Consider the following 20,944-nt stretch of genomic DNA (forward strand, 5'->3'; position numbering starts at 1 on the left):
CGCCTGTTTAGCCTCATCATGTAAGATAGAAGCATAGGACTGCTGTGCCTGCAGGAGCAACCGTAGCGCAACCTCGTCGCCCCCTCCCCGGCTTCGCTGTTTCAAGGCCTCTACCTGTGCAGCCGCAGCAGTAATCGCCTCTTGGTGCTTCCGGCGGGCAGCCGCACACCAAGCAATGTCGACTCCCCTTATAGTGGGCTTCATCGCCTCCCAAACCACCACAGCGTCGACATCTTCCACTAGATTGTCCCGCCAGTAATGATCAACCTCCTCTCGCACGTGTTGGACATATTCGGGTTGTTGTAGGTGCCACGAGGACATCCTCCAACGGAATGGTTGTCGTTTTGTGTGAAGCTCTAACGTGACGAAGACTGGGGAGTGGTCAGACAGCCCACTCGGCAATATCACTGCCTCCGCACCCTACTGAGGCATGCACTGGGTACAAACACATAATCCAGCTGCGAGAAGGAGCCATGCACCGCAGATACATACGTGTACTCACGTGCCGCAGGGTGCATATGGCGCCACACATCCACCCAGCCCATACTTTCCACCATCGCATGCAACCGGGTAGGGGGGGGGGGGGGGGGGGGGGGGCATCCGTTGTCATTCCTTGTCTCCTCTGACGGTCCACACAGACATCCATCACCTCATTCCAATCCCCCCCAACTACTGTCAAGGACTCCGGGATATCTTCCCATATTGTAAACAACCTCTCAGACAAGGCCCACTGCAGGCGGGGAGGGGCATAGACACTTACAAAGACCACTGGTTCAGCACCCACCAACCCTTTGACAAAAATATACCGACCCTGCGGGTCTGCCCACTGCTTCTCGTGAACATAAGCCACCCTGCGATGTACCAAAATAGCGACACCGCTGGACCCTCTAGTAAATCCGGCATGAAAGACCTGTTGGAAGCCAAACCTCTGTAGGCTAAGTACCTTTGAACCCAGCATATGTGTTTCTTGAAGCAAAAGCACATCAACTGCCTCCCTTTTCCCCCAGCGCAATACCGCCCCATGTTTAATCTTATCAAGCATCCCCCGAACATTCCCGGTTACTACACGCAGGGACTCGTTAGGGAGCGTAGCAGACTGTTCAGCCATAGTCAAGTGGATTCCCCCAAGCAGGCCCTCTGTGCCACCCCCACACACCCCACACCCTATTCAGTACATCAGAAAACAGCACGTGCGATCCCCCCCACCTACCCCAGAACCCCCCAACAACAACATCCACCCCCGCCCAAACCCAGTCCCTAGCCACCCCCAACACTCCCCCTCCCACCCCCCCCCCCTGTCCCCAACTCCCCCCACCCCTATACCTCATGGAACGCTGAAGTACCTGTCGCGGCATGGACAACCCCGGACCCAAAACCGAGGGCCCAGGACCAACAATACCAATGGATCCCAACACCCCTTAAAACCGTAAAATCATACCCCCCCCCCCCCCCCCCAAGTCAACTCCCACAGCGTGTGGAGGTTGGTGGCCCCTATCAAGTCGCCTCCCGAACCCCAGCTGTGATACCACATATGATCAATGCACTTCTCAGAGCAGGCAGCTCAGGCATCAGCGACACCACCCGAGATGTAGTCCGGCCGCGGGACCCCCGGCAGTTCAAGTCCACACCTTTGTAGAGAAAAGCAGATCCCCCCAGGTTTTCAGCTACCATTTTCAGAATGATCGGACTCCATTGTTCCACTGTTCTGTGTTGCGCTGACGGAGGCGGATCTCTTGCATGATCGGGACGTCCGATGTCGTCCCCCCCCCGGGCCGGTCGGTCTGGGCCGGTCGCTCTGTCCGTTCCTGTGACGATCCCCTCGAGCCGCCTGGGTCCAGACCCGGCTGGGCATGCGGCCTGATCCGCACAGTTTCGTCGGTCCACTTGAAGACGTCCTCCGGGGAATCGGAGAAGTGGGTTCGGGACTGGTAAACCACCCGCAGGTCGGCCGGGTACAGCAAGGAGTACTGGAGTTTCAGGCCCCGCAGCTTGGCTTCTGCAGCCACGAAGGATTGGCGTTGCTGCTGTACGAGCTTAGTGTAGTCGGGAAAAATCATAATCTTCCGATTTTCATAGGAGATGGAGCCTCTGGTGCTCGCCTCCCGCAATATAACATCGCGATCATGATAATTCAAAAGCCTGGCAATGACTGGTCTGGGACGCTCACCCTCCGGCGGCCTCTGTGTTAGGGCCCGATGTGCACGCTCAATCACGAAGCAATTAGAGAGAACCCCCGGCGGGAGCCAGCTCTCCAGCCACTGAGTCAGGAACTGCTCCATATCGTCCTTCTCACATCTCTCTGGAAATCCTATAAAGCGGAGGTTGTTCCTGCGTGCGCGCCCTTCAGCATCCTCCACTCGAGTCGCAAGGTTCTTTTGGACGTGCTCCATCTCCGCCATTTTCCGTTTCAGGGTCCCAACGTCGTCCTCAACCACCGAGATCCTGGATTCTGTCTCCGTGATCCGTGCCACCGCATTCCTTTTCTGAATCATTTTTGTCTACCATAAGCGTGGAAGGGTATACTCAGATGTGAGTCCCTAGCTCATTGCACCATCAGGATTCAAGCAAGCCGGGCCGAAGACGGCTGAAATGCCAGAAACCGGTCCTCGGTAGCTTGTTTCCTTCCCAGTATAAGAATTGGCTTGGTAGTTTGGTCTGCCCTGTTCCCATGATGCACTGGGCCAGGGTCAGACTAATTTGCATATAGCCAAGTTCTGAGCTGGGATGGTGCAGTGACCTAAAAAAAGTGATGGATAAAGCCCTGATCTTTGGACTGGGTAAGAGTGGTCTGCTTAATTCAGACACTCTGTTCATCACCACCCCCTTTTCTGAATCACCGCATTCCGTAGATCCTGGCGCAATAGAGTTACATCCGCGCCCACTGCCCCGATCTTGGCGTCCAGCATGTCCCTGGACTGGGTGATTGCTGCCATGAGCGCTGCATTGTCCGGCCCCGCTCCATTGCCACCACTGGATGTGCCAGGCCCTCCACTAGGCCCTGTAAACTTATCGATGGGACCCTGCTTGGGCGGACCGCCACCTCCCCTGGTCATGTCTGCGCGCAGTCCCACTTTCACCACACCACAAGTGTCTGCGTCCGCGTGAGCTCCTCAGATCGCCAAAAGCGTCCAACCCCGATCAGCACTGGGGGCCCCCCTCAACTCCCGGGGAAAGGCGGCCGCGGCTCCGCGGATTCCAACTGCAGGCGGGCTCCCCGGCCGAACCAGACTATGCGCCACAAATTAATGCTGAGCCGGCCCAGGTCCGCACCCACTGCGCCGGCCACCACGTGTGTCCAGTCTCGTGGCCCACTCCAGCGCACGACCCCCGCTGCACCACAGCCGGCCCCAACAGTTCAGCAGTCCCAAGGGAGTCACTCACTGTGTATGATGTGTCTTGGGACAGCACTCCTGTCGCTGGACTCCCACCGGTCCACAAGATGCCCCCCCGGGGGGCGGGGGCGGCAGCCGCACCAACAATCCGTCACGGCCCACACCAGTGTCGCGGTCACTCAGCTCCCGTGCAGGTCCGGGGTCGGCCCCGGGATCGCGGAAATCGAGGCCCCGGCCGCCCGCAGTCCGCACAGGCCGCAGTGGTTTCTCGCCACCTCGGGCACCCCTCCTGCGCACCGGATGGCCACTCGGGGCACAGCCACAGCCCCACCAACTCCTGGTGCCACCCACGGTGATCCGCTTTAATCCAGGTCTAGGGCCGGCCCCAGGGTCGCGGAACTTGAGGCCCCGGCTGCCCGAGGTCTGCGTAGGCCTCCGTGTTCCTTCGTCGCTTTGGGCGCCTCCCCGACGTCCAGGGTGGCAACTCGGGGCACTGCCACGGCCCCACCAACTCCCGGTGCCACAGTCCCGCGCTGGAGTAGCGCCCGGCCGGTCCGCCTACCGGCCGCCGCCCACCGGTCTTCTGCTCGGCTGCCTGAAAATTTAGGTCCCGGCTCCGCCAACGGGCACCAGGCCGCTGACGATCTTGGCACACTGGATCGCCCGGGAGGACAGCACGTCACACCGGAGAGCCCCGGGTACCGCCTGAGACACTCGCCACACAGGTGGTACGACTTACGGGCTCGGGGGCCAGGATAATGAAGCAAATTGTGTCTGGGCCGGCGGGAGCTCTACAAGGCTGCGACCGCCATCTTCGCCTGCTAAGCCACGACCCCGGTAGAACATCTTTTTAGCCACTTAATCAACAATTTGCAAAAAGGGGACAAGGTTGATTAAGAACCCTGGATCAAAATAAAGGCAGGGTGTTGCAGATAGGGGTGACAAGACGCAAACCCTGGACAAGCAACGCACATCAACTCCATCAGAAGTAGTCAAAAATACCTGATAGCAGAATCGGCAGCAGCCATTGACTCACCTTCATTCAAAAATGAGGACTGCTATGAAATAACCGCAAAGCAGATCAAGAGACAAATGGCTAGGGTAGATTTGCAGGAGCCCCAGGCCCTAACGGAATTCCTCCAATACTCTACAAGTACGATGTAGAATAATGGAGCAAGGTACCAGTTTTAAAGGACATAAAAGGCAAGCTCACTATCCCGGAGTCCTGGAAAGATTGATAATTAGCCCTGTCGTCAAACAGGGCATCAGGAAAACAACTACTGATTAATTGTCCTAATCTACATTGAGGCAAAATACTATATGGGAATAATTTTGGAAGAATTAACATATTGGGCTTCAGAAAACTTCATCATCCCAATAAATCAAACTGGGTTTTCCCGCGGACAAGGAACAACTACTAGCATCATGGCACTTGCGCTGTTGACGGACGCGGCCAAAGGGGCAAAATATCCTGTGCTACTATCCTTCATAGACTGCACTGCAGCCTTCAACCACGTAGATTGCTCTAAACTATGGCAAAAACTGGGCAGCTGGGGTATACCAAAACCCCTTTTAGACCAGCTGATACTGCTGCACATTGATACCTGGATTAGGATTAAATTTGGAGCAGGGACACACCTCTCAAGGCGAATCTCCACTTCCAAAGGGCTAAAGCAAGAGTCTTAGCGCCTCTACTCTTCCTATCCGATCTCCCAGGGGACTTGGATAAGTGCACTTCACACACCCCGAAACTGGGTAAAACCTCATTGTCTGATCTATTATACGCAGATGACCTAGTACTGATAAGTCTGACCCCCATCGGCCTACAACACCTCTTGAATACCACCAACAGCTTTTCCCAACGCAACGCCCTAAAATAAACCTTAATAAAAGAAAAATCATGGCAACAAATGATTGCAAAAAAAAATCAACTGGTACTTAGACGGGCAATGTCTGGATCAGACAACCAGTTATAAATACCTAGGAATCTTGCTGGACCACAAAGGCACTTTAAACCCTAGCTGGAGTCCCTACTTAGGAAGGGCACCATGACCTACCTAGCAATGAAGCCCCTGAAAAAAATGCTGCCCGATATAACTTTTGCTCCCTTACTGCAGCGCATACGTGCAAAACTACAACCAGTACTAACGTATGGGAGCGAATCGTTAAAAGGGAGAGACGCTGTGGCATTGGTCAAAGTAATAGCCAACACATACAGAGCTATTTTTCACCTGCCAAAATACGTCTCATCTGCCCAAATATGCTTAGAGTTTGGGCTTCAAGAACTATCAGTGGAAAGGCGAGGCACATACATAAAAAGCTGGCACAAGATACGTGGTGCAGAGGCAGGTTCGTTAAATTCGCACCTTTGGAACGAGCTTTCTCGCTATGAAAAATCACCTGCTAGGAAGTACCTGTTTGACTCCCTAAAGCTTTTGGGACTTTTGGGAAACAGCCATAGACTCAAAAAAACTGTGACAAAGATAACAAAAAAGGTATCCGTTCTAGAAGACAATGCAGTAGTAGCCAAAAGGGCTCATGGTTGTACAGTGCTTAGCGACTATGAAGCTCTCCAACCACAATCCTACTTGAAAGTGGGAGTCAAAACAAAGACAAAAGAAAAATTCCTAATATTGCGACTGGGCGTCTTACCGCCTCTCCCACGGGAAAGGAGATCAGGATCGCAGTCCTGCCGTTTATGCGAAGGTGCAAACGAGGATCTTGTGCACGTGATCAGCATCTTCCCAAATTTAAAGGACATAAGAAGAACCCTACTTTGAACTGCATCAGGAGCCGCAGGCAGGCAGGAAAACTGTGCTTTAACCCGGCTGAGACACAGTTAAACTGCAGACTCACAAAATTCTTTGACATATTAACTGTGAGACTCAAACGTGCATCGCAAGTGGACTTCGGCTAAATAAAAATAGCTGGGCTGGTCTGTCACTGTTGCTTGTCCTGGTAAGCTTTTGCCACAGCACATTATGGACACACAAATAGAAACTGATTCAATGAAGATTGTTGCTTAAATTGGCACAGCGCCCGTTAGTCAGCTCTACTTGACGCACAATGCACTTTAGAATTGTTGAAGCGCCCAATGTCTAAATGCGAGTTTTAATATGATGCACTTTGATGACCATTTAGCACTGCTTTTACTCATTGAATTACCATGGAATTTTATTATCATGTGTATGCAACGGTTTTACTTAATCACGCATAATAAACTTACTTACGTTTTCAGGTTGTGGGTCGTGGAAATGACCAAGTGGCCATAAGCTCTAAATTTGAGACCCGGGAGGATATTGGTGAGAATATTTACTATTTTTGTTTGCATTTTGATGTTATTTATATGTTATTTTGGTATGTTTTTGTGATTTCTCTTTTTTTGTTCTTCTTAACAAAAGATGGGGGACATTGATCTACCTCTTCTATCAGGTCTAGATGGACATTCAGACTTCCTATTACACATTTACTAGCATGCTTCATCCTTGCTCTAAGAAATGCATAACTAACATTAATTTCAATATTAACGTTAGCCTCTTTCTTATAGGTGCAACTCTATTTCATGCCTATACGATAGCTAGCCCACCTTGAACCCCAGGAAGATCTTCTATATCCACATCTATTCTCCAAAGGCCATTTCTGACTGAGCCATTGTAAACTTGTGCATGTCAAATTAGGAGTGCCACCAAAGCAGTTCCTGCTGTGCCACTACTGCTCTATAATGACTTTCATTTGCCTAACAGACCTGCTAGTTCTACATTTCTTGATGCAGTTAGATGAGAGAAATTAATTCTACACCTAATAGTTTCTTCTCTACGTGGGCGCAGAGCCCGGTCTGGCACACATTTTCACAAAAAGTAATTGGGCCAAATTAAATAAGTTATTTCAAATTCTCTTCAAAAGAAATCATAAAAGTACACTCCTTCGCTCTAATGCCAACATAGGTTCAGAAGTTAAGAATCAGCAAGTAAGAAGATTTTCACCTGTTTCATTTAAAAAAGAAACCAGACACAAGGAAGGCACTTTTTCTAGGGAAATTATCAGGAATATTTTAAGGGAGTATCAAATCTTGTTTATTTGGAGCATTAATTCAAACCAAAAAAGCCCAAGCATGTTAAAAAATATTGAAAGAAAAATCTAAACAAACATAAGATTTGGAAAAAAACTATCATCAAACACGGAGAGACCACAGTGAGATTCCAGAGTCTACATAAAGCACAGTAATAATCAGGGCCTTTTAATGATTGTGTTTGCCTGCGCCAAAGAGCATGCTTAAGAAAAGTAGCCACACCTATGCAATCTTCCAGGGTGAGGAGTATCTGCAGGAATAAAAGTGCAGTAATGTGTTAAATATTGTGATACCAAGAATCAACTACCTATGACATATATGCTCTATGAGTGTTCATCATAACGATGAACTTTATTTGATTATTTGATATTTGTAATTTGAGTATTTGATATTTAATTGAGTTTAATGTTGCAATCGATTTGCCCCGAGGTCTGAAATGATTGCATGCGTCTTGCAACATTAAACTCCACACTAGCGCAGCACTAGCTTCCCCGATCCTTATTTAATCAATGCAATTTTTGTTTCTATTCAAACCGCACATCTCTGCCCAGTGCTCTCATAGCAGTTCTGTTAACTTCGAAGCAGGCAAGAGTGATTCTATCCGACCGGTATAGAATGTCTGCATCCACCGCACCACAGTTACTGAGCATGTAGGATGCTTTATTTTACCCATGAAGGGGACATTTATTGATTACATGTTGCTAACTGCACCCATGCAAGTGTTTGTGCGTTCATTCTCTATAGAGTGCAATCCACTCAGTGATCATAATCCCCTGACTATACATCTAGGGGGCCCCTGGGTGGAAAGAGAAGGACGTAATATAAGTCGGGGTAGGGTTACAGCTATGGACGGTAGACGTCGTTTAAAATGGTCTATGTGTACCCCGGCCCTCATATATCAGAATATTCAAACTAACTGCAGTGAAATCATTGCTAGATGCACCCAAGTTGATTCAGACCCAGCCCAGGTTCTATCAGATTTCAAAATCTTAACTGATAACATAGCTATTTCAATGACAGAACCCCAAAAATATAGAGGTAAGGAGGGCCCAAGGTGGTTCAATAAGTAGTGCTCCAAAGCAGCCCGTGATCTCAAAGCAGCCTTACTGCTAAAACCTCGCAACAAGGAATTAGTTCAGAGATCACGTAAAGAATATAAAACAGCCATTGTATTAAGAAAGGAGGCACTGAGGAATGAGGCCTGGGCCGAGATCCTGGAACCACAAACACTGAAAAACAGTGCTAAATTCTGGGCGGTGTTAAAGAAACCCTTCCTGGTGAAAGACCCAGGGGAAGGGTTAGAATGTGTCATCTCTAAAGAGGATTGGGTTGCTCATTTTAAACAATTGTATGGGGGGGGAGATATTAATGTGGTACCGTATGAATGCACTGTTGGGGGTCCTTGCATGAATGTTAGTATAGGAGAGGTCGTGATGGGTATCGAGGGGCTTACAGCGGGCAAATCACCTGGCCCGGATGGGATACCCCCGGATCTTTTCAAATCTGATCCAAATTTTTGGGCACCGATTGTCGCGGCAGTTATTAACGCAGCCTCAAGGGCAGGGTGCCCGACGTCATGGGGTCTCTCCACAATTGTGCCCATATTTAAAAAGGGGGACAGGGACAGCCCCCTTTGTTACAGGCCTATCTCCCTGATCAACTCTGTGGCCAAACTGGTGGGGAGAATAGTTTTGCGGCGATTAATTGAGTGGACACGGGACAAAAACATCATGTCCATCGCCCAATACGGCTTCTGTAATGGCCGCTCGACTACAACACAATGCCTGAATCTCTTCTTATTACTAAGTAAATACACCATCGTTAAAAAAGGCACAGTCTACTTGGCCTTCATGGACCTATCCTCAGCTTTCGACTGTGTTAACAGGGGGAAGCTGTGGGGGTCCATGAAGGATAAGGGAGTGGACAATGATATTATAAACTTCCTGGCTGACCTCCATAATAACACCAGTGCAAATGTAAGGTACTCCCAAGTTTTATCTGTAACTGAGGATTTTAGAACCGGGAAGGGGGTTAGGCAAGGATGCATACTGGCCCCTTTCCTTTTTAATTTTTATATAAATGAACTGGACGGTGTTCTACGGGAGGTAAATTCAGACAGCCCAAGGGTGGGGACTAGAAGTATTCCAGTCTTGTTATACGCAGACGATGCGGTTCTGCTAGCAAGAACTGAAAATGGCCTTCAATTGTTACTGAATGCATTCAAAAAATTTATGGAAGATAGGGATTTGTTAGTGAACAACTCCAAATCGTTCATCATGCAGGTAGGGAAACAGCCAAAGAAACAACATACTTTTAAATTAGATGAGACAGTTATACCACTCTCAAGCACATTTTCCTATCTGGGAGTACTTTTTGACTCTAAACTATCATGGGCCCCCCAACTCGCAAAGAAAAAATGTGATGTTTCAAAGGTTAATGCCTCCATTTTTAACTTTGCGTCAAAACTTGGCAAAAAACCAACGGCTGCTATGATCAAATTGTATGAAGCAAAATCTGTAGCTACCGCAGCATATGGGAGTGAGCTTTGGGGCTATATGGTGGGGGAACAACTTCAGACCACAGAAAATCTGTTCTTTAAACGGCTTTTGTGCGTTTCGGCCGCTACCTCAAACTTCATAGTACATGAGGAACTAGGTGTAGGGTACCTGAGTGATATCCTGTCCCTACGACCTCTGCTATGCTGGCTGAAAATGTGGCTATGTGAGGAAATCCCCCTAACACACCTAATTGTTAAGGATTTCCTGGCTCTTGAGCATGCTTCACGCACTCCCTGGTTGAAGTACTTAAAATCATGTTTTACCGAGATGGGTCGTCCGGAACTATTTGAACACCCAGAAGGAATTGTGAAGGCGGATGTTGAGTCAGTTAAGCTGTTGTTCTTCCAGCGCAAGAAGGCTGAGAGGGAGGGTGTTGAGCTACAAAAAGTTAGTGTGAGGAAATTCATTATGGTAAAAACATGTTTGTCAACAGAGCCTTATCTACTCGGCACTTTCAGCACCCATGATAAATTTCTGCTTACAAGATTTAGATTCAATCAATTTCAACATCTGCTTATCAGACCCAAAAAGGAGAGCTTCTGTAAACATCCTCTGTCCTGTGGCTGCGACGGTAAGTCTCCACAGGACATGATGCATTTTATGTTCTTATGTAAATACTATGAATTCCCCCGTAAACGCTTTTTAATTGCCCTTTTAAAAGAAATGAATTTTAATCAGATACGACCAGCCTTTTTATATCTACAATTGCTATACAGCAACAGTGTCCTTCAAGTTCTTGAATTTTTAAAACTGAATCTTAAATTGCGACTAGGTCTGGATCAATGACTGAATCACTGTATGTAATGATCACAGCTTTTTTTATCCTCTGAATCTACAATGTAATTTGATGTATGTACTGTATGTTTTTATTGTACTTTTATGGTTGAAATATTACCGAATAAAGTCTGTTTTGATTTGATTTGATTTACCCATGATTAGGTTCGCCTGCATGTACTGGTTTACTATACCAATACGGCCCGCCTAAAGTATCCCAATGACTGCCATGACACCATGGGTTCTCCATGATATATCGCATCATTTTGCCCTACTGTGTTAATAATGCGATTAATCCCCCCTGCCCTCTGATCTTGTCTTTCAGTAAGGTGCAAGATAAATAAGGAATTCGGTCCATAGACGCAGTATTGGTGCGAGAATATGCTCATTCTTATGAGCATTGCCCTAGTAAGTCTTTCCCTCTTTCAGCTACCACCCCGCCCTCCGGGAAATTGGCCCATGAGCCAGTCAATCATAATGAGATTTATGCCTCCTTCTCTCCCCAGAATGTCCAGGAGCCCACGCAGGCCCTAACAGTGACGGTTCAGACGCCGACCGTTCCACCTATGTAGGTATTTTTCCTACTCTCAGCCTTTATCATGCGCAGAGTCCACCACTAGCAATTAATGCTCATCTTTAAATTCTAGGTGCTCACTTCTCTTTCCTGATGAAGACCCCAACATGAGGCAACAATAACCCTTCCACTTCCATAGGGGTCGAAACGTAGACCACACCAACCCAGCACACCATAGGATTCAATACAATGGATTTGTCAAGCCTATGTGTGATGTGATTAGGGAACATGTGTAGTAGTTAAGTGTAAAGGCCTACTGATTTTAATGTGATGCCACTAATTTCACACCACATTTACCCAGTCCCTCACAAACCCTCTCACATCCCTTCCTTCCTTCACTGAGAGCACTACGACTGTGACGCTTCTGATAAATTATGTATATATCTCTGAAAAAGAAGATTAACTTTGTGAAGTAGCAATTCACAATGAATACGATTGTATAAATAAATACAATCAGTACATGAATATTGCAAGCTTTATTGTGTATTTGTTATGAATAATACACATTGTTTGAATTTTATGGTGAATGCTTTTTCATGCAAACAAAGTTGAACATTTTGAAATAACTGCGAATACTCGGACCATTTTTCTTGTATTGTACTTAGTGACCCAGGTCCCTGAGTTTTTTTTGGGTTTACCCCGTCTTAACTCAATACCCTGGTTAGAGTAGGCACCGAGGCGAGAATTATCGAGTCCACTGACTCTGGTCCACGACCCTGCCGTGTCGGGAATTGAACCCTAGTCCCGGGCCGATCTCTGCTTCCGGGGCTGCCGCCTCTAACCAGTGAGCCACACCACTCCACACCATGCTGTAATTTTAAGGGAGTGAGGGCCGAATCTAAAAGGAATTATTCGGGACTGTGTCTGTAAGGCATAAAGAAATGGTTCCATTGAAAGCGCAAACAGCAAGGGTGACAATCGGCACCTTGCAGAGTGCCCCGGGATATGGCAAAGGTGGAAGACATCAAACTTGCATAACTGATTCTCACTGTGGGATTTTCATATAAGGCTCGTATCCATCTTACGAATTGGCTGTTAAAACCAATAGTTGTCATTACTGACCAGAGATAATCCCACCCCACTTGGTCGAAAGCTTTCGCAGCATCCAACAATATCATACCGAGTGGGGTGGAATCTGTCTCTGCTATATCAAAAGCAGTTATGGCCATGTTAATATGGGCTGTGGTGTCCCTTCCAATAACAAACCCATGTTGTTGTGGATTTACTATTTTCGGTATAAATAGAGCCAATCGGGCGGCCAAAACTTTGGCAAATACTTTGGCATCAGTGTTATAAGTGAGATAGGTCTATATGACCCACATTCATCAGCAGGTTTACCCTTTTTCAGGAAAAAAACATTTTAGCAGTTTTTCCAGGAGCCCGGGGCTTTCCCATTCTCACCAATAGATCTGATTACCTGATGAAAAAGGGGTAATAGCTCATCAATACAGATGTTACATATCTCTATTGGTAGAGTATCCTCCCCTGCCGCTTTTCCCGATGGTAGGGAAAAAATTGCTTGCCTAATCTCTAACATACTGATGTGATCCGACAGTTGGTCTAACCCGAGTGTTCCTCTATTTTCTTTAATATTGCTGTCCAAGTATTCTTGTAATCTGGCCGGACTGGGGTAGTTTTCCGGAGTGTATAAGGTTCTGTAAAACTCCACAAATTGTCCCATTATCTGTGCCGGCTGTTCATAAGTGATGTTATTAGGACCTTTTAGTGTTTTAATCAGAGTATTGGCTCTATCGTCCGCAACTTTATAGGCCAGAATTTTCCCAATTTTATCGCCACTCTCATATTGGGAAACTTGAAATTTGTGTAATTGCGTGCTGCTTTTTTCCCTAAATATAGTCTTCATAGCAGATTTTAAATTCACTAGCTTTAACCCCAGTTCGACAGCATTAGGGGAGCCTTGATGTGAAGCATCAGCAAATAGTTGTTCTAACAATAAAATATTAGTAGTCAGCGTTTTATTTGTTTTACGACGCTCAGAGTTGTGTCTAAAAACAAATTGTTGGGTGAACCCCCTTATACTGGCCTTGCAGACATCCCAAACTATAGTACATGAGGTGGAGTTGAGATTAATTTCAATAAATTCTACGAGATGTAACTTAAGCTGTGAAATAAACTCTTTATCTAATAAAAGGAAAACATCCTAGGTCCCTGATGCATTTGTGGGGTATTAAACATGATCAGAATAGGATTATGGTCTGAAGTGACCCGTGGACATATCTCAATAGAACTACTGTTCAATATCCTGTCTGTAGCCCAGGCCATATCAATGCGTGTAAATAATTTATGAGACACAGAATAGTATGTATATCCAGCTATATTGGGATAAATACTTCACCAAATATCCCTAATAATATGAATACGACCTATTTCTAAAATAGCAGCACGAGATTTACGCATGCTTTGAAAAGCACCACGCCTAGTAGTATCCTGGTCATAATTCATTATACAATTAACATCTCCCATAATAACAAGTTCCCCTTCCCAATCCAAAAGCTCCATATTTAGTCGATCAAAAACAATAGAATCATCTAAGTTTGGCCCATAAACAACACAAAATACATATTTACACTTTTCAACAGTCAATTGCAGAATGGCCCATCTTCCGCCCTTGTCTAGAGCAGTGTAAAGAATTTCTACTCTAAATCTCCTATCCTTAAGAATAGCAACCCCTATAATTTAAGCATTTAGTTTAGAACAAATAAATACATCGTAACCAAGTTGCCCCAATAACTTTCAATCTTTGTAGGCAATATGAGTCTCTGATAAAAAAAATTAAAAGTGGATCATACATTTTTAGCTCTTCTTGAACAAGTTGTCTTTTATTCTTACTATTAAGATCCGCAACGTTCCAGGCTAAACATCTTAACCGAAACATTCCAAAAAATATATTGTCTTTACCATTCTGCTCGAAAAACAAATAATGATCTCCCTCCTATCAATTTCTTCAAATCTCCTTCTCGTGTTGTTTTTTCAAAGGTTTTACCCCCTCACAAAGACACCCCCCAAAGAACCTAACAAACCCACCCCCCGCCCCCCTCTTCCCCCTCAGGGGGGAACACCGCTCTGTGTTCTGCTGCCGCTGGATGGGCAGCCATGCAGAGGAGCAGCCTAAGGCGCAACCTTCAACCCTACAGAAAGAAAAGAAAAAGAGAAAAGACAAGAAAAAGGAAAACAAAGATAAACTTATGGTGTAATTTTAAAAGAGGAGTTGTATTGGGGGGGGGGGAGAAAAAAAAAGGGGCAATAAAGGGTCTAGAGTAAGAGAAGGCAAAATTCAAAAATGAAAAGTAAGAAATAACAAATCTGACCCATTTGGAAGCAGGGCTGAATGTCAGTGCTTCTCTGCCCCTTTAGCTAAGCAAATTTAGAAAGCGCAATCTCAGCTTCCCTCATCAGTAAATAAATAAGTATGACCACCCTTAATAACTTTGAGGCGGGCAGGCTCCTGTAGGAACACTTGCCCCCCCCCAAGAAATTTAAATGGATCAATAAATTTATGCAGCTTCCAATGTCTATCCATTGTTGCCTTACTAACATCAGACCGTACAAAAAAGGAAACATTCTCTATTATAACTGGAGAGTTAGGTCGCGCTTTCAATGAGACAGCCTGTCTTAATAAAAGTTCCCAAAATAAATAAGGAAAGGACGAGGAAATTTGCTTTCCTTATTCCTCTGGATTACAGGTAATCTGTGAACTCTTTGGAGTTGAGAATCCCAGTCCCAATCAGATAGGTCTGGGAATGTCTTCTGAAACAATTTGACAACATAAGCCCTTGAGTCCGACCCTTCTGCTTCTTCAGGTATACCAAAGAGTCTCAGGTTTAATCATCTTTGGCGATTTTCCAAATCTTCAACTTTCAGCTGAAGAATCGTAATCTGAGCATCATGTTGGTTCAGGGTAGACTCAATACGGGCTGACCCCTCTTCTATGCCGACTACCCTGTGCTGCAGCTCCTCTTTCTCCTGTGTAATCCCCCCCCAGTTTGAGAGCCATCTCTTGCAAGGAATTTTGCAGCTTGCTGTTGTCAACCCGAAACTGCAAAAAGTGTTCTTGCGCCTCCTGACGATGACTCGTTAAAGTTTGTAAAATAATATCCAGGGGTGAGATGATAACCTCTTGTTCTCCAGGGATGGCTGGTACTAGAACTGAGTCAATTACGTTAGGTGCAGATGAAACTGGGGGTGTTGGTGAAGTTGGACTGGAAACAGTGTTTGTACTATTTTTGACTAGATTTGCTCAAAGATACTGCCTCATTGGGCGGAATCGGATCAGTGCCAGAGGGTTATAAGAATAACTCAGGTGAAGGCATGAGAGGTGTAATATTAGTAGAATGAGTTGGAGATATATTATTAGTGGTAGAAGAGCCCTCAAGTGATACAGAACAGTCTTTAACAAGAGTTTTTAAACAGTGTGTCTCACTACATTTTGTGTTTTTGGTATTTTTTTTGCTGACCGCAATTGAGAGCACCTACAGATTCACCATGTCATATGACGAGATTACAAGCATTACGGATAACTGTGCAGATACATTTGATTTCTCCACTGAAGACACCAATCAAATTTACATGTTACATATTTGTGATACCAAGAATCAACTACCTATGACATATATGCATCTATGAGAGTTCATCATAACGATGTTTTGAATACGCAATAAAAAGAAATTTATTTGTCAATAAGAATCTATGAAAAATTGTGGACTTTATTTTGAAATTGAGAAAGTTACTATAACCTAAACCGGAGGGCAACAAGGGGACACTAAGTAATGTCCAACTTACTGCTATACTTAGTTGTGACTGACTCCCTCAGGCCAGACGGAGATACCCATTGTGCATCCAAGACTTTTACTGAAACAAAGCATTGAACAACAGTTTTTAAACAGTGTGCCTCGCTACTTTTTGTTTTCAAGTATAAATTAGGACACTGCTCAAGCCTGAGCTATAGCCATGTTGGACATCAGAAATGATGTGGTTATCTAAAGACTTAAGACATGGTTCTATTAGGAACAACCCTGCCAATGACTTTCACACTAGAGTCTAACAGGGAGATAGGTCTGTAGCAAGTAGGAGAGGCCCTGTTACCTTTTTGAGGTCGAGTCTAGCTATTGCGTAAGCAATCGCTTTGCGAGAGATATAGAGAGGCACCAGAAAATGCTGCCAAAGACCTTTGGAATGCGATTTATGGCCAGTGCATGTGAGGCATCTGGCATCGGACTTGAAAGCAGCAGACTGCTTTCGCCAGCGCGCGCTCAGCCTCACTTCCTGCTCCCCCTCTTACAGCAATTAACTTTTGTTATCTCTCACACCCCATATGCTCGTTTCCTCCCACCCTTCCTTTGATTTCCGCTTTTCTTGTTGTTTGGATGTCTTGTATGCTTTTACTGTTAACATTTAGGGAACAATTTTGTTTTTCTTTCAGCAGTCCTTGAGTGTATGTGTTTTCCAGCTCCCGCCATAGTGTGTTAGTGTGCTGTTTCCCTCTCAACACTCACTGACCCCTGCGCTTTTGGTGCCTCTCCTGTGTGCTCTTTGTCCCACTCACTTCACCGACGACTTTATTTTCATTTTATATTCCCTCCTCCCTTCAAACCCATTCCCCTTTGCTGTCCTACCCTCACAATCATATGTTTTTCCCCACTTTTTTATTTGGAAGGACCTACAGAAGAGAGCTCTCTCAAAGTTTGCATTAGCAGCTATGGGGCTCATTTCAGAAGAGCTGATGTGAGATGGTCACAAGTGCCAGAATTGACCAGTGCATAGCTCTAACAGTTGGGTCCTTCCCTGCTAGGTCTTGCTGCTTCATTTTTGGCCAGGATCTTCTTTACTGACTTCACACTCCATCCAGAAGGTCAGGACTGGCGGAGCCCTCTGTGACGTTTGACTCTTCATGCTGAAATTAACCTGGCCAGCAGGCAGAGGTGCCCCTGACCAGAGATCCTACTCTGTGGGTACTCTACCGCCCTCACGCCCTCACTCTACCGCCCCCTTACTCTACCCCCCCTCAATCTACCACTCTACCGCCCTCACTCTACCGCCCTCACTCTACCGCCCTCACTCTACCGCCCTCACTCTACCACTCTACCACCCTCACTCTACCACTCTACCGCCCTCACTCTACCACTCTACCACCCTCACTCTACCACTCTACGCCCTCACTCTACCGCCCTCACTCTACCACTATACCGCCCTCACTCTACCGCCCTCACTCTACCACCCTCACTCTACCACCCTCACTTTACCACCCTCACTCTACCACCCTCACTCTACCGCCCTCACTCTACCACTCTACCGCCCTCACTCTACTGTCCTCACTCTACCACCCTCACTCTACTGCCCTCACGCCCTCACTCTGCCTCCCTCACTACCGCCCTCAGTCTTCCACTCTACCGCCCTCACTCTACCACTTTACCAGCCTCACTCTACCGCCCTCACTCTACCACTCTACCACCCTCACTCTACCACCCTCACTGTACCGCCCTCACTCTACCGCCTTCACTCTACCACTCTACCGCCCTCACTCTACCACCCCCACTCTACCACTCTACCACCCTCACTCTACTGCCCTCACTCTACCACGTCACATTCTCACTTGACTGCCCTCACTCTACCGCCCTCACTCTACCGCACTCACTCTACCGCCCTCACTCTACCACCCTCACGCCCTCACTCTACCGCCCTCACTCTACCACCCTCATGCCCTCACTTTACCACCCTCACTCTACCACTATATCGCCCTCAGTCTACCACCCTCACGCCCTCACTCACTCTACCGCCCTCACTCACTCTATCTATCTATCGCCCTCCCTCACTCTATCGCCCTCCCTCACTCTATCGCCCTCCCTCACTCTATCTATCTATCGCCCTCCCTCTATCTATCGCCCTCCCTCTATCTATCGCCCTCCCTCTATCTATCGCCCTCCCTCAATCTATCGCCCTCCCTCAATCTATCGCCCTCCCTCTATTTATCGCCCTCCTTCTATCTATCGCCCTCCCTCCCTCTATCTATCGCCCTCCCTCTCTTCCACCCACCTCCTTCTTTAACTCTCTGTTCTCTTCTCGCGTGCTGATCTGCTGCTCTCTTCCACCCGCCTCCTTCTCTAACTCCCTGTTCTCTTCTCTTCTCCTGTGCTGATCTGCTGCTCTCTTCCACCCGCCTCCTTCTCTAACTCCCTGTTCTTTTCTCTTCTCCTGTGCTGATCTGTTGCTCTGTTCCACCCGCCTCCTTCTTTTTCTCCCTGTTTTCTTCTCCTGTGCTAATCCGCTGTTCTCTTCCACCCTCCTCTTTCTCTAACTCCCTGTTCTCTTCTCCTGTGCTGATCTGCATCTCTCTTCCACCCGCCTCCTTCTTTAACTCCATGTTCTCTGCTGCTGTGCTGTTATGCTGCTCTCTTCCACCCACCTCCTTCTCTAACTCCCTGTTCACTTCTCTTCTCCAGAGCTGATCTGCTGCTCTCTTCAACCCGCCTCCTTCTCTACCTCCCTGTTCTCTTCTCCCATGCTGTTCTGCTGCTCTCTTCCACCCCACCTCCTTCTTTAACTCCCTGTTCACTTCTCCTGTGCTAAACTTCTGCTGTCTTCCACCCCACCTCATTCTTTAACTCCCTGTTCTCTTCTGCTGTGCTGATCTGCTGCCTCTTCCACCCACCTCCTTCTCTAATTCACTGTTCTCTTCTTTTCTCCCTCTTCTGATCTGCTGCTCTCTTCCACCTCGTCTCCTTCTTTAACTCCCTGTTCTCTTCTCCTGATCTGCTGCTCTCTTCCACTCTGCCTCCTTCTCTAACTCCCTGTTCTCTTCTGCTGTGCTGATCTGCTTCTCTCTTCCACCCACCTCCTTTTCTAACTCCCTGTTTTCTTCTCCTGTGCTAATATGCTGTTCTCTTCCTCCCGCCTCTTTCTCTAACTCCCTGTTCTCTTCTCCTGTGCTGATCTGCTGCTGTCTTCCACCCACCTCCTTCTTTAACCCCCTGTTCTCTTCTCCTGTGCTAATCTGCTGCTCTCTTCCACCCGCCTCCTTCATTAACTCCTTGGTCTCTTCTCCTGTGCTGCTCTGCTGCTCTCGTCCACCCCAACTCCTTCTTTAACTCCGTTCGCTTCTCTTCTCCTGTGCTGATCTGCTGTTCTCTTTTACCCCGCCTCCTTCTCTAACTCCTTGTTCTCTTCTCCTGTGCTAATATGTTGTTCTCTTCCACCTGCTTCCCTCCTTAACTCCCTGTTCTCTTATCCTGTGCTGATCTGTTGCTCTCTTCCACCCACCTCCTTCTTTAACTCCATGTTTTCTTCACCTGTGCTGATCTCTTCCACCCGCCTCCTTTATTTTCTCCTATGCTGATCTGCTGTTCCCTTCCACCACCTCCTTTTCTAACTTCCTGTTCTCTTCTCCCATGCTGATCTGCTGTTCTCTTCCTCCCACCTCATTCTCTAACTCCCTTTCCTCTTCTCCTGTGCTGATCTGCTGTTCTGTTTCACCCCGCCTCCTTATCTAATTCCCTGTTCTCTTCTCCTGTGATGATCTTTCTGCTATCTTCCATCCGCCTCCTTCTTTAACTCTGTTCTTTTCTCCTGTGCTGATCTGCTGTTCTCTTCCATCTGCCTCCTTCTTTCACTCCCTGTTCTCTTCTCCTGTGCTGATCTGCTGCTCTCTTCCAACCCTCCTCCATCTTTAACTCCCTGTTCTCTTCTCTTCTCCTGTGCTGATCTGTTTTTCTCTTTCACCCCGCCTCCTTCTCTAACTCCCTGTTCTCTTCTCTTGTGCCGATCTGCTGTTCTCTTCCACCCGCCTCCTTCTTTGAGCCCCTGTTCTCTTCTCCTGTGCTGATCTGCTGCTCTCATCCACACACCTCCTTCTTTAACTCCCTGTTCTCTTCTCTCGTGCTGATCTGCTGTTCTCTTCCACCCCACCTCCTTCTCTACCTCCCTGTTCTCTTCTCCTGTGTGATCTACTGCTCTCTTCCACCCCACCTCCTTCTTTAACTCTCTGTTCTCTTCTACTGTGCTGATCTGCTGCTCTCTTCCACCCACCTCCTTCTTAAACTCCCCTTTCTCTTCTCCTGTCCTGGTCTGCTGCTCTCTTCCACCCTGCCTCCTTCTTTAACTCCCTGGTCTCTTCTCTTCTCCTGTGCTGATCTGCTGCTCTCCTCTTCCACCCCGCCTCCTTCTTTAACTCCCTGTTCACTTCTCCTTTCCTGTACTCATCTGCTGCTCTCTTTTACCCCACCTCCTTCTTTAACTCCCTGTTCTCTTCTCCTGTGCTAATCTGCTGCTGTCTTCCACCCCACCTCCTTCTTTAACTCCCGGTTCTCTTCTACTGTGCTGATCTGCTGCTCTCGTCCACCTCAACTCCTTCTTTAACTCCGTTCCCTTCTCTTCTCCTGTGCTGATCTGCTGTTCTCTTTCACCCCGTATCCTTCTCTAACACCCTGTTCTCTTCTCCTGTGCTAATATGTTGTTCTTTTCTACCCGCCTCCTTCTGTAACTCCCTGTTCTCTTCTGCTGAACTGCTGCTCTCTTCCACCTCGCCTCCTTCTTCAACTCCCTGTTCTCTTCTCCTGTGCTAATCTGCGGCTCTCTTCCACCCGCCTCCTTCTTTAACTCCCTTGTATCTTCTCCTGTGCTGATC

The 20,944-nt window shown here is 47.2% G+C and overlaps 1 protein-coding gene across 1 annotated transcript in view; it reads left to right on the plus strand.

The window, feature by feature from the left end:
• Window positions 1-20,944, plus strand: part of ERCC2 (ERCC excision repair 2, TFIIH core complex helicase subunit) — a 535,569-nt gene that overhangs the window by 243,504 nt on the left and 271,121 nt on the right. Inside the window, exon 10 of the mRNA XM_086939493.1 lies at window positions 6,571-6,634. Within this exon, the coding sequence (XP_086795619.1) occupies window positions 6,571-6,634 (64 nt within the window). The remainder of the gene's footprint in view (window positions 1-6,570; window positions 6,635-20,944) is intronic.

The sequence above is a fragment of the Lissotriton vulgaris genome, chromosome 9 (genome assembly GCF_964263255.1).
Source record: "Lissotriton vulgaris chromosome 9, aLisVul1.2, whole genome shotgun sequence".
Classification (NCBI taxonomy): domain Eukaryota; kingdom Metazoa; phylum Chordata; class Amphibia; order Caudata; family Salamandridae; genus Lissotriton; species Lissotriton vulgaris.